Source organism: Microtus ochrogaster, chromosome 5 (assembly GCF_000317375.1).
Source record: "Microtus ochrogaster isolate Prairie Vole_2 chromosome 5, MicOch1.0, whole genome shotgun sequence".
In the NCBI taxonomy this organism is placed as follows: domain Eukaryota; kingdom Metazoa; phylum Chordata; class Mammalia; order Rodentia; family Cricetidae; genus Microtus; species Microtus ochrogaster.
In genome coordinates this window covers 56,940,640-56,955,394 of record NC_022012.1, presented here as the reverse complement: position 1 = coordinate 56,955,394, position 14,755 = coordinate 56,940,640, and the positions used below count along the sequence as shown (strand labels likewise).

At 35.3% G+C, this 14,755-nt stretch overlaps 1 protein-coding gene across 1 annotated transcript in view; it reads right to left on the bottom strand.

Annotated features, from left to right (window-relative positions):
- The window catches only part of Phip (pleckstrin homology domain interacting protein), a 127,514-nt gene that overhangs the window by 80,357 nt on the left and 32,402 nt on the right, over window positions 1-14,755 (bottom strand). The window contains exon 7 of the mRNA XM_026779098.1: window positions 12,884-13,044. Coding sequence (XP_026634899.1) covers window positions 12,884-13,044 — 161 coding nt within the window. The remainder of the gene's footprint in view (window positions 1-12,883; window positions 13,045-14,755) is intronic.

Sequence of the window (14,755 nt, the reverse complement as noted above, 5' to 3'; positions counted from 1 at the left end):
AAAACATATATAACTCTGCTTCCAAATATTGGTATGATTCACTTTGTTCTTATGAATCTGGGTAAGAGTTTGCTTTACACCCCATTAAAATTATTTTCTGTTAACAAACTATGAACACTTTTTAGCTTTCTGATAAAAATGTCAGCTTTAACAAAAATAATGGCAACTTAGGCTCCCTCCAACAACGTCTCACAAATTAAATCCTAAGAAGTCCAATTGTATTTCTAGCTTATAATCTAATAATTTTATCAACTTAATACTACTATTCTTTCCTATTCAAACAAGTACCAATAATAGAACTAAAGTATACTTCCCCTTACATATTTAATATTCTAAGTAATCTTTCTTTTCTCCAATCAAATAACGGAACTTTTAATCACCTACTTTAGGAAATCTCTACTATACTACTCAGGGACCTATCCCTGCTCCTATATAAATCCTAATAGAATTTCAAACAGAACACTAAGTATTCCTAAGCAGATTCTGCCTCATGCTTTATTACTTTTGATCAATAATTTCTTTTAAGGAAATTTGAAAGAAAAAAAATCAACTAGGATCTTTTCAAATGACCATAAAAACAGAAAACAACCAGAAAGGAACATAGACTATTGAGAAAACATTTAACAAGCATGGGTATAGCCTATATGCATGTTTATATACCCTATTTATTCAGGGTCAGTAGAAGTTAGAAATGAGCATACTGCTTCCTGGAACTGGAGTTACCATGTGGATGTTGGGAATCAAACCCAGATCATCTGGAAACTCAACCAATGCTCTTAACCACTGAACCATCTCTCCAGCTCTGAGAAAACATTTTTAAAAATACAATAAACTGCCGGGCAGTGGTGGCGCATGCCTTTAATCCCAGCACTCGGGAGGCAGAGGCAGGCGGATCTCTGTTAGTTCCGAGACCAGCCTGGTCTACAAGAGCTAGTTCCAGGACAGGTTCCAAAACCACAGAGAAACCCTGTCTCGAAAAACAAAACAAAAAAAAAAAAAAAAAAAATACAATAAACTATGTGGACAGATACACTTGTGATTTGTGTAATCTCAACATGTGAAAAACAGAAGATGAGCTCAAGGTCATCCTTGGCTACATACTAAGTTTGAGGCCTGCTCAGACTACATGAAACCCTATCTGGAAAAAAACAAAAATAAAGCATGGTAGGCTGGAGAGATGCCTTAGCACTTAAGAGCACTTGCTACTCTTGTAGAGGAGCAGGTCCATATGGTGGCTCATACTGTCTCTAATTCAAGTTCTAAGGACTATGATACCTTCTGACCTCCATGGTACACACCTGGACACATACATATAAGCAAGCAGAAACACTGATATGCTGTAAAAAAGAAAATTACAGACCAAAATGAAAGCATAGATACATAAATGCATTATAAATGCATTCTATTTATTTACTGTTGCTCACCAGGGATTAAACCCAGTACAAGAAAAGTGCATCACTGCTGAGGTACAGCTTCAATACCTTACACACGTTTTACATAACTGTGAAAGGTAAGTTGAAAATTGTCTAAAAATTATTCTTTAAACAGATCAAATTGTTGATCAGAATTTAAACAAGTTTTCTTTTCTTAAGCCTAACTGCAGCACCAAATGATACTGAGTTAACAATAAATCAAAGAGTAAGACATCAGACTCTCACAAGAGGAAAATGTTAAAATCCTATTAGGTATTTTAAAGTCTAGTTTCTTGAGTTCTTTATATATTTTGGAGATCAGACCTTTGTCTGTTGCGGGGTTGGTGAAGATCTTCTCCCAGTCAGTGGGTTGCCTTTTTGTCTTAGTGACAGTGTCCTTTGCTTTACAGAAGCTTCTCAGTTTCAGTAGGTCCCATTTATTCAATGTTGCCCTTAATGTCTGTGCTGCTGGGGTTATACCTAGGAAGCGATCGCCTGTGCCCATCTGTTGTAGGGTACCTCCCAATTTCTCTTCTATCAGGTTCAGTGTGCTCGGACTGATATTGAGGTCTTTGATCCATTTGGACTTGAGTTTTGTGCATGGTGATAGATATGGGTCAATTTTCATTCTTCTACAGGTTGACATCCAGTTGTGCCAGCACCATTTGTTGAAGATGCTTTCTTTCTTCCATTGTATACTTTTAGCTCCTTTATCGAAAATGAAGTGTTCATAGGTTTGTGAGCTGAGCTTCCAAAGTCCCAATGAGGAACAGAAGGAGGGAGAAGATGAGCAAGGAAGTCAGGACCAAGAGGGGTGCACCCACCCACGGAGACAGTGGCGCTGATCTATTGGGAGCTCACCAAGGCCAGCTGGATTGTGACTGAAAAAGCAAGGGATAAACCCGGACTCTCTGAATATGGCGGACAATGAGGGTTGCTGAGAAGCCAAGGACAATGGCACTGGGTTTTGATCCTACTTCTTGTTCTGGCTTTGTGGGAGCCTAGCCAGTTTGGATGTTCACCTTCCTAGACCAGAATGGAGGGGGGAGGACTTTGGACTTTCCACAGGGCAGGGAACCCTGACTGCTCTTCAGACTGAAGAGGGAGGGGGAGAGGAGTGGGGGGAGAGAGGGAGGAGTGGGAGGCTGGGAGGAGGCAGAAATTTTTTTTCTCAATAAAAAAAAAATCATATTAGGTATTAAACAAGAACAATGTTATATAAATGGTGAAAAGGTTCAATATCAACAAGGCATATATATTTAAGGTATATGTAGGAAAGATACATACATGTGAAGGAGAATGAGAACAAGAAAAACTAGACTCTATTCTCAAGAGTCTAAAGCCCTATCCTCACAGCCAACTCAAATGATGGTTTTGGTAAGCTATAGTAATTCCTCTAGTGGGTAGAAATCTAATGTTTCACTCAATGTGATGGGCAGCAACTGGGTATCATCTTGAGGGAGAGACTATCACTAAAAACTAAGCTACAGTAAGAGCTTGAGATCAGGTTTGGGAAGTCATAATTTGGCCTACTTCAGCCACTGAGTGAGGAAAGGTTTAGGAAAGCTGTTGTAAAGATCAGGTGGCAGGAGCCTAGATGAAGGACAGGAGGTACCTCATCAGAGATATCCTGCCCTCAGTGGCTAGCAACACCAACAGAGAAAACTCTAGACCTTGAGAGATTCAACCTCTGCAACCATGCTACTGAGGACAACAAGCAGATTGACCTTTGCAGCCATGCATCTATACCTGTTACAGAGCAAAAATACTGGATGAAGATGAATAACACTCAGGAGTTCTTTGAAAAGCATGAAGACAGATCTGCCTCAGGGCCTGGTCCCTTTCCACAGTCCTGATAGGCTTGGAAAATATATCTGTCAGATAAAACAATAGCCACACCAGCAGTGATGATCTGGGAAGTGTGTGGAGGGTGAGAGAACTAGGTCAGTCTTTAAGACTGCAAAGCTCAGTGTTGTCAGAAAATGTCCCTGGTAGGTAAAGAAGGAGAGCTACCAAGATAGAGACAGTAAGGTGGACATTAGATAGCTGTCTAATACAGATACAGCACCAGTCCAAACCATAGGAAATACAAGAGTCTACTAGCTCAATTGACACTCTCTACCTTCATATTAGATAACTGGACATCTCAAATCAGAGAACCCAAGAAGAACCTGCTCAAAAAAACAACAACAACCAAAAAAAAAAAAAACAAAAAAAAAACCACCAATCTCTTACTACCCTGACCAGGCTCATCTAGAGCTCACAGAAAGATCCACCTGGCCCTGACTCCTGAGTGCTGGGATTAAAGGTGTGTGACATCAAGCACAGCCACATCTTTTTTTCTGGTTAAAAAAGAAGTGTACTTATTACACTTTTAGATGTATTTCTGTTTCATGGTGTTTTAATATATTTTAAAAAGCTTTTGTTTTAGTTCCTCTTCATATATCACCTGATTTTACTTATACTATTTTCATTACTAAGTAGTATTTTTTCTTTTCAGTCTATAATTGGGAACTGTTTTGTTTCATTTAAACTTAAAAAATATACAATCTGTTGGTGTGGGAGGTCCTTCTGTCTACGTGTTACTTTTATTGGTTAATGAATAAACTGGCTTGGCCTATAGCATAACATGGGAGGAGAAAGGCGAGTTAGAGAAGCCATGCAGAACAGACACTGGGAACGCTACCGGGTAAACCACAGGCATGTGGCAATATACAGATTACTAGAAATGGGTTAAATTAATATGTAAGAATTAGCCAATAAGAAGGTAGAGCTAATGGGCCAAGCAGTTATTTAATTAATACAGTTTCTGTGTGATTATTTCGGGGCTAAGCGGCTGGGAACCAACAAGTGGCCCATTCCTTACTACAATCTCTTGTTTCTCCCCAAAACATTCTTCTACCCTTGCTATTATCCTTTCCTCTTTTTATATTTAACTTTCCTCTCCCCCTATTTCTCTACAGGGCTCCTTCCTTTACTTCTAAATAAAAGGTAGGGGAAGTAAGAGTAATGGGTAATAGATATTTGGGAAATGAAAGCAATGAAGGGACTATACAGGAAGGTGTTTCCAAGTAAGGGAGCAAGCCAAATGACAGGAACATGGGTAAGGATAGTAGAGGAGGGTGACAAATTTGAACATGACACATATTCATGAAAATGTCATACTGAAACTCATTACTTTCATACTAAGAAATTTTAAAAGAAAATGAATTTAAATAGGTATAAAGGAGTATTGAGAACAATTTTTAAAGCAAATCAGAAAAAAATTGTGTAACCAACCTCAACAAACACAAATAATAAAAACAAGCACATGAATATTATTTCCTGGAAAAAAAAAAAGGAACAAAAGGACAGACCAAAAATGTGAACAAAGTTAAGAAACCTTTGAATAAAATTAAGAAAAAAAATTCCAAAATTAACAGTGAAAAAACCTAATACTTTTAGATAGCATTTAGGTATATTTAAGTAGTACTAACATCTTGACTGGCGTTGTCTTTATTTTGTTTTTTATTGTCTTTTTTCAGTAAAGTCCCAATGTCCAGTAGAAATTGGTAGCCATCAGTTACAGAACATTATACCCAGATACTGGCATCTAAATCTGGAAAAGCTTAATCTATGGAAAATCAGAGAGGGTGTTAAGAGCAAGGATGTAACCTACTTAAGTTCTTACTAGAGAATTTCAATTGACAGACCCTGTTTCTGAATAGTCCAGAGAAATAATAGAAGGTCAAGGTTAGAGAGAAGTTAGTTATTAGTTTAAACATGACAACAACAGCAGATATAACTGCACAGAGGTGCCACTTACTGTACATAATTACACGGAATACGAAAAAAAATCAGACTAGCTACAAAACTGAACCGTTATTTTGGAGGTCACTTTAAGTCCAGTTATAATGTTATATAGTCTTAATCGCAAAACAGTATGGACAAGAAATAAGTAGCTATTTTATTTAATAATATAATTACCTTGAAAAGTGCTCACTGTCATGTTTCTAGTTGTCTATGGTCACTAAACCTAGTATAAGCTGAAATATCGTACAAAAAAATTTATGCAGTCTTTAGCTTACCTAATCTTTAAAAAAAGACCAAATTTAACGAGTTTTTATTATTTCAAGATATCTTTTCAATGAAGAATGGAGGCAAAGAAGTTAAAATATACTTTAATTCTGAAAATACAATAGAGTATAAAGGCTTGATAAAAAACTAGGATATAAACAAAATTTGGCTTAATGTAACCTATAAGTTCACTGATTCTAGTGCTAAAATTGAAAAGACCACACATTATCGCACTAAAGAAAGGTGCCTTTAAGACAGGCCTTTATGCTGGAATTACTGCTTTTTATCTAATTCTTTTAAATATTACATAGAAGTGATGGTAATAATAACTGCTTCCTTTTATATAAAAACGTTTAAAATTTTATGAATCCCCATAAATGGCCATACTTAAAGATGATGATGATGATGATGATGATGAGTAACAAAGCCCACGATGGGGAAAGCTACAAGTATTCTTTTGCATACAAGTCTAGGCAACATATATCCGAGGAGGCATATGGCTTTGTTCTTTTGAGGAAGGAAACTGCTACAGGTTTGACATGGCTTTTATTTTGTAATGCAATAGAGTTTCTGATTTTCCTCAAACTTCAGAAAACAAATGCTGTATATTCTACATAAAAATTTCATTAAGCTTTAACACAAAGCTACAAACCACATAAATCTAATGTAGAAAAAAAAACACAGTCAAAAATCTATATTCACAAATTTTACTTTCTTGAAGCAAGTTTCAATGTAATTAAGGTAGTTACTTGTTATTTATTAAAAAGGAAAGCTTTTAGAACTTTAGTTATTTTTCATATGGCTTATTCAGTAAATACTCTTGCCTAGTAAGTAAACAATCTTTTTGTCCATTACAGTTGTGGTTATAAAACAAAGAGCTAGAGAATTAGAAGTGGCAAGTATAGGGGCTGGGGAGATGACTTGGGGTTAAGAGTGCTTCCTGAGTTCAGATCCCAGGATCCACTAAGTGTTCTGCAAGTGCCCGTATCTCCAGCTTCAAAGGGGATTGACAACAAGAACACGGAATTTGCTGGATTCTAGCCTATCAGAGAAAGTAAGAGGCCCAGGTTCAGAGAGAGATGACCTCCACTTAAAAGAATAGGCTAAGGGTAGTAGAGGGTACCAACAGTCTCTTGCTTCTGTACATGAGCACTCGAACACACATGCACACATATACTCACATCACACATACACAAATAAATTTTTTACGTGACAAGGAAGTGAAATATTAAATGAAAATGTCCAATATAATAGAGAAGTAATAAAGTTCATGTTTATACATGTAGAAAATTATATACATTTGGGAACAGAGCAATTTTGCTCAGTTGACCTTAAAATTAAAACATAAACCTGTAAATCTTTCCCTTACTTTAAAAGGGGAAAAAAGTCACAATTACTTAGAGAAAGAGAGACAAAGACAGAGAGACAGACTTTTTCTGAACTCTTTTAAGAGTAGGTTGCAGACCTGATACACCATTTCCTCCTTAAACTGGACAATCTCTGAAATAAGGAAGCTAGCTAATATAAATACTATCTTTATTATTTATAAATAATACTATCTTTAATATGCAGGATCCATTCAGCCTGTCAGCCCTGCTCATAATATACTGTTTTTTTCTTTTGCACTGGACTTCATACACACATTATACTTAAATGTCACATTTCTTCAGGCTCCCCTACCTGTAATTCCTTCTTATTTATGTCCTCAGAAGTTTATAACATGGTCTGTACAATGTCTCAGAACCCAGTTCTGCAGAATGTGTCTTTTTGACCAGATCCAGCTGATGTTGTCTTTTGCAAAGGCTACATTTTCCTCATTAGAACACTTCTCAAAATGAACAGTGTCAACATATCCTACAACTAATAAAGTTACTTTGGTCGTGTTTGTTACTATTTTCCTCACCTTCAATTTTTCCTCTTAAACAATTGGTACCTTTTGGGGCATAATACAAGATTATGTCAAGATCTTCAACCTCAACCTGCTAATAAAGAAATTAACCACATGAATGGTTTGAGAAAACAATCCTATCCCTAGCAAAGGGAGTAAGTAGGTAGTAGAAAGGTTTTGAACAATAAAAAGAAAGGTCTGCATTTGATGCATAGGGAAAATAACAATGTAACTAAAACAGAAGTGGAGACACCTAGCACATGTCAAAGTTATTTTTTGTCTTAATAAACTGGAGCTACTGTTAACAATACCTTGGGGTGGGTAATTTATAAACAGCCACTTAAATGCTCAGAGTTCTAGAGGCAGGAAATCTAAGACCCAGAGACTAAGAGAGTCAGTTTCTAGTAAAAAGCTCTATATCTACTTCCTAAGTGGCAACTTCTAACAGACATTGCCCAAGAGGCAAAGAAGTCCCCTTGGGCCTCTTTCTAAGGAAACCAGCCAACTCATGAAGTCACGAATAACCATGAACATAAGGTGTATCTTTTAATAGGGATTTGGTTTTAAGATACTTTTGAAATGGCAGTTTGGGGGTGGGGACCACAAACATTTAGATCAAGGCAATAATTAACAACTTTGGCAAACTCATAGGATACCTTCAGTCTTATTTTGCCTTATTCTTGTGTCTTTCATGAAAACCTCACCTCTTGGCTTCTATGACACCCTTCTCTGACTACCTACTATCCACCCCCAGAATCAGAAGCAACAGCCCATGCCAATTATTATGTCTCCTGTCAGTTTTAAAAGCTGAAGATTAAGCTTTCTTCAGTTGTAATGTTGTTTTTCATATAAATGATTTTTCAGCTGAATCTTATATGCTAGATCTCATTCTTGTTCCCACTACTGTTAAGATTGTGTACTTGACTTCCCACATAGGCCTCTCAGACACAAGAGCAGCATGTCCTATTTAGCAGACATTTCTGCTTAAAAGCCTGACACAGTAAATGAAATGACTTCCTATTAAACAAGTTAAATATATATTCTCTCATACTTGTCCTCGTGCACATGCAGGTGTATGCCAGTCTTTAAAATCTTATTTTCAATGTGCTAATCTTATTCTTATTTCCTTGTAACTGTTCAAGCTCTGCTTTGTTCTATGGATCACTGCCAGAACCTTTTCAGTTTACACCACCCCAACATCACTATTGCTTTAATCCATATATCATAACAGGATCTATAAACAGAAGCATATATCAATAATCCCAGCATTTTGGCTGAACATGAAGCAGAAAGATGGTGAATTTCGGACCAGCCTGATTTCTGTAGGAGTTCTTAAGAACTCTATCTTAACTCCTACAGAAATGCAATATATACTTTAAATTTAATCACCTGTTCTCTCTTGAATTCAGAAAACTTACTCTTTAGCAGGTCATACAGGAACCTGGTGCGTTTGTTCCATCAGCATTTCTAGTTCATGCTCAATGATAAGCCATTATCAATTCTGTGCTATATCTAATATTGCAAAATTATATATTATAGTTTCTCAGAGTGTGTAAATGCCTTTCTCTAACTCTGTAATATCCAGTAAATTCAGCTAAAGTGTTACTTCTCCAGCAAATTACCTTACCATTTTCTACAGTAAGGTTGAATCAAGGACCTAATCAAATACATTATATCAGAAAGTTTGTATCATATGGTATCATTACTGTCCATTTACTATTTGTAAACAGGTGTCTTCAAATTTTATACCTCCAATTCTAAGAATCATGATTGGTTAAAAAAAAAAAGGACTCAAATTCATTAAATACATCAACCCATATTCTTTATTATAACCTCTTAGTAAATGTAGTATTTTACATTCCTTTGCCTTAATCTCAATAAAAAAAAATACATTTTATGTTTCTGAAAAGGGGTGTCGTCCCCCCCACCCCCGGACACTATATGTGCCTGGCTGGTCTGAACTCTCTACATACAGCCAGACCTGACTCTGCCTCCTTTGGAATACTGGGATTAAAAGCATGCGTCACTGCACCAAGCTGTGATCACTGTCTTTTATCTGCTCAATGAACTTTTGTATTATTGAATAAGTCCTGAGAATTCATCAACTCTGTTTTCCTTTCATAAACATAATTTCAGGCAGTGATTCTGAAACCAAGTAAAAAGATTACAAAATTAAGAATTAGAAAGTAAATTTTAACTTGTATATTAACTCACAATTATGCTACCTCCTTCCTTTTAAAAAATATTCTAAGACAATATTAATGACTAAAGTAAGTTAGCACAAATAATTGTTTCCTAAAAGAAAATTTCACTTACCAATTACAAGGATTTCCTGTAGAACTTTTCATAGCATTTATGAACAAGAGATTAGCTAAAGGTTGGAACATAGCTCAGCGGCCTACTCACTGAGTTCAAACTCTAACATCACACAAGCATTTAAGACAGTAAAAATAGATAATGTTTGCTTAAGTCTGTCTAGAAATTAACAGCAATAGCTAAAGCTTAATGGTTTTTATTTGTACCCTTTGACAGGTACTAATAATATGCAGTGTTTCACTTACTACCACAAAAATCCCATTATGTTGCTGCTACTGTTATCCATTCCCCTCTTTTTCTTAAGAGGTGGTAGGGCTGTGACTAGAGCACTCTGATAGCAAACCTGATGTTTTTAAGGACAGGATTAAACCTGCCTATAGTTGGGCCTTTGTAGAAGGCTCAAGAGAAATAGTCCCTTGGTAAAGCCTTCAATATATCTGAACTACCAACTTAGAAATAAAACTGAAAGTTTCAGAATACCCAATGTACTAAAAGAAAATACTGATTAGCCCTTTACAGAATTGTTATTTCAATAAATTATAGCAATGTATTAAGACCTCAATTTTCTATTCGTCATGAACTATTGTCACAAGCTTTACCTAGCCCTCTTCAATTTTCAAGACCGAACTGTAAAGTTCCAATCAGTTCATTATGTTGAATGCTTAGAAAGCTGAATGAGAAAATACCCATTATCATTTTGACTTTACAAGGTAAATACGTGTAGTTATAAATGTGGCCTGTTACCCACCCACTGAAGTAATAATACAAAGCTAAAAGTAAATTGAAAAAACACTCACCACTAAAAAGATGGCTCAGAGGTAAAGAGCATATACTGAAAAACCCTGTTAGTTCCTATCACCCATATAAAGCTGCTTATACCTGCCTCTAATTCTAGTTCCAAAAGACTGACACATGGCCTCTGCAGGCACCTGCACATAAACTAATGTGAGTGAACAAGCACACGGGCATGCACAAACACACACACACACACACACACACACACACACGGGCAGGCACACACACAGTATAAACTTTAAAAAACAAAAAACAGGTTCATTAGCATCTTACTCCAAGGTACTATTTCAAAATATATAACTACAAATCACCATATGAATGAAAACTGAGAGCACAACTAATAAATTATATCTCATTCTTAAAAATATCTTTTAAGTCTAGGTAAGATCATATAAACATTAATGTTACTTTTCTTCCCTTTTGTGTATGCCTTCAACTAAAGAAACAACCAGAAAAATTTCTTCTTCCCCAAATTAAATGCCCTGAGATGAACATTTTCTTAAAAGGCCAGATAATAAATAATTTTAACTCTGCAGGCCATATAATCCTGTAAGAAACCATTTAAAAAGTGATTTTGTGTTCAACAGTGACTACATTCAGTATATAAGCAACTGTTTATTTATTTTTATAAAAACAAAGTATTTATAAGAACAAGTGGTAGGCTAGATTGAGCCAAAGGTAGTTAATCTGATTATCTCTTGGTTCAAAATACTCTCAAATGCTGTACTGAAAATTTTATTAAGCTCAGAAAATAGGAACAAATACATTATTTCATTGTTTCCTTCAAATCATTCTAAGAGATTATGCATCAAATTCCTATCAAATCAGATAATCCTGCATAAATTTGATATTTACAATCCATATTTTTCTTAAAACTCCTGTAAGGTACTTTACTAACATCAAAATAGAAAATCTATGATTTTTGTTTTTAATAATTAAAGTGACAATGATGTAAATGTTTTATAGTCACCAAAGTATAAAACCAACATAATACTTTTCTTGTTATCTCAGTTTATTACTACTTTTGAAGGAATTGCTTCATATATTAGAAATGCCATGATTTAGGTTTTGAAAACTAAACATTAACATAATAAATTAACAGCTAGGTTGATTGATATTCAATTACAATTTAAAAGTCAACTACTAATGTGGATATAACAAGCATAAAGTAAATACAGATAACTGCTCTTCATGAATTTAACGATCTATATGGATGTTTAGAAATTTTTATTTTTCCTTCATAAAACCAATGGAGGTGATAGAGGAGAAAGTAGGAAATATGACAGTGGAAGTGAAGCACAATGAACTAAAAGAAGAAAATTCTTTCAGATTCTTTACTTTAGCTGTTCTATAGATAACTGAATACGTAGTTCTCAATTTAAATGCAAATTTACTGAAAGAAAAACAAAAAATCTATAATAATTGTTAGTTTTATTAAAATTAGCAGCTGGAGAGATGGCTCAGTAGTGAGGAGTCTGTGTTATTTCTGTAGAAGACTTAGACTTGATTGCCACACCTAGATGGAAGCTCACAACCATCTGTTAACTCCATTTCCAGGAAATCTGATGCCCTTTTCTGAACTCATGGGCACCAGGTGAACCCATATATTGTGCAGGCAAAACATTCATATGCATATAAAATAAAACAAATCTTTAAAGTTAGCAGCAATTCCCCAAAGTCAAAAATGAGAATTTCTATTTGAAGTTTCTTGATTCAAAGACAATAAGGACTGTGTGAATGCAAACTTTCAGCCCACAGGATATTGTTTAATAAGTAAAACCATAGTAGTAAGACAAATATTATCCTTACTGAATAGTTATGGCACTTGAAAAAGTAAGTTGAAATGCTTCCAAAATGTTTTTTCTCCCTCACAGCAGAAATGCTCCACTCCTTTTCCCCATAGCACACTAGAAAGAACGGAACAAACGACTCCCAGTGCCTCTTTAGAATCATGGCTATTAGAGAATCAGGTGTGAGGAATCAAAATCCCAAGCAAAGAGTATCTGATATACTCAGAATTTCTATCACCATTTAAAGAGAATGTTCTCAGGTTAGCAACTGGTTCTCTGCAGATTAATACTATCCTACAATTTGCCCAGGATCTTAAAAATATGACATAACCTTTTATAAAAGCCCCACCATCAGCCTATGTGATGAATATTGAGAAATACATAAGTGAACCACTTATGTGTAACTGTGGTTATACTTTAGGAACTTCTGAACTTGGAAAAAGTTTGAATTTAAGTAAAAACTTCTTAGAGGTTCTTAGAGCATGCTTTTAAAAATTACCCAAATTTCCAGATTCCCATTAAAAGATAAAAAAAAAAAAATCAAAATTTTTACTTCAAGTTCTCATTTAGGCAATGTTTCTTCAATTTTATCTATCAGAAAAGATAAGGCTTTAAAGGTGACTTACAGTAAATATCCGCCTGCCAGTTCGATCAAAAGTTACACAGTACACCGATGATAAGTGTCCAAGAATTCGTTTATGCATCTTCATATGCTGATATACTGCAGTTGGAACAAGTCGCTCAAGTCTGTATTTCCCATTCAGCTTCCTTGAAAACAGAGTATCCGCTACCAAGAAAACGGGGAATATAAATGTACTCCAGAAAGAAACTGTTTCTTAAATTCAGATTTCTAGAAGTCATTTCATTTATCAAATGCTGATTTTCAAAAATTACTTTCTATATGGCTCTTAGTTTAAAGTCCTCAAATAAACGATAAAAACAATATAGTTGCTCTTTATTATGATCTTAAAAAAAAAAGTCAAATGATTATATCCAAAGTCACAATATAAGACACAAAGCTAGGATTAAAACTCAAACTTTTTACTCTTTGGCCAGAATTCTTTAAAAAGAAAGCATTCTATATGTGTGTGTGCAATACAACACACATACATTCACATTCACACACACACACACACACACACACACACACACACACACACACACACACACACACCTTTTAAAGCTATGAAGTAAAGTTACTATACAAAAGCAGTTAAATCTGGACTCCAGTGATTTTTATTCATCAATGAATACTACTCAAATATTCTGTCTCCCAGAATGATTTAGAACAAACCTTTCCATGAGTGAAAACAGAAGTCACTTGGGGATCTTGACTTCAAGAGTTGACTGAGGCTGATCTTCTGTCTTCTACACTGACTCCAACACAAAAACCTAACCTAATAACTACTGTATTTACTTCCTATACATAACTTAAGTACAGAGAAGGTATACCCAATAAATCTAGGCTAATTTTTGTTTTTAACAGAAAGCGGCTGATTCCCCCAAAGCACATGCCAGCTATATTGGCTAGTTATCACTTCAGTTTCTCACTTGCACTTAAGCAGAAAATTTCTTAAAAGCAGTATGTGTCATTTATGTATACACACATACTATATATATTCTCACACATGCACATGAACACACACACAATAAGCTATTTAACCCAAACTAAGAGTCTAGCAATTATACCCTACAGCTTATGAAACAAAGGTATCTCAGGTATATTGTAAAGAATCTTGGTAGTTTTTCCACATACAATTTTGGCTCACACATTTGTGTGAGTCCTGCTGAAACGCTAACAAAACTGCATGCCTCACGGGTTTTAAAGTAACACTATTTCAAAGGAAAATTAAATCACGCTTAATATTCTATCAGTATAAAACCATATATTTGAATATAACAAATGCCTACTGTTAGCCTACAAATGTTATTCAATAATCTAACACCTGAAAACATTTACAAGTCATCTGAGAGCTGTGAATTAACTTAGTTAAGTTTAAACAGGTTATACAGTAATTTACAGTTACAGAACAGTCAGTAGTTTCCATGATGGTTTAGTCTCTGACATGTATTCCTTATACACAGAAATAACCTGGTATTAAACCATATAATGCTTGGCTCCAATTTTATTTTGTGGACACAAAACCAGTTATCAACTATCCTTCAGAAGCAAAATAAAACCATATTATTCAAATACCACAGACCACTCACATGTCAGACTCACCTGTTGTACCCCAAGAAAATAACCGTGACATGCAACCCCAATGATGACAGTTTTATCAAGATGTACTTTAATTCCTTCTATCCAAAAACTTACAAAATGCTTAGAACCTCAAACTATATAAGAATATTTAACACAAAGGGCTGAGGAATCCCATCTGGACGGAACCTTCATCTGGCGAGGGACCCACACTGGAACACTGGACTGAGCTCCCAAAGTCCCAATGAGGAACAGAAGGAGGGAGAAGATGAGCAAGGAAGTCAGGACCAAGAGGGGT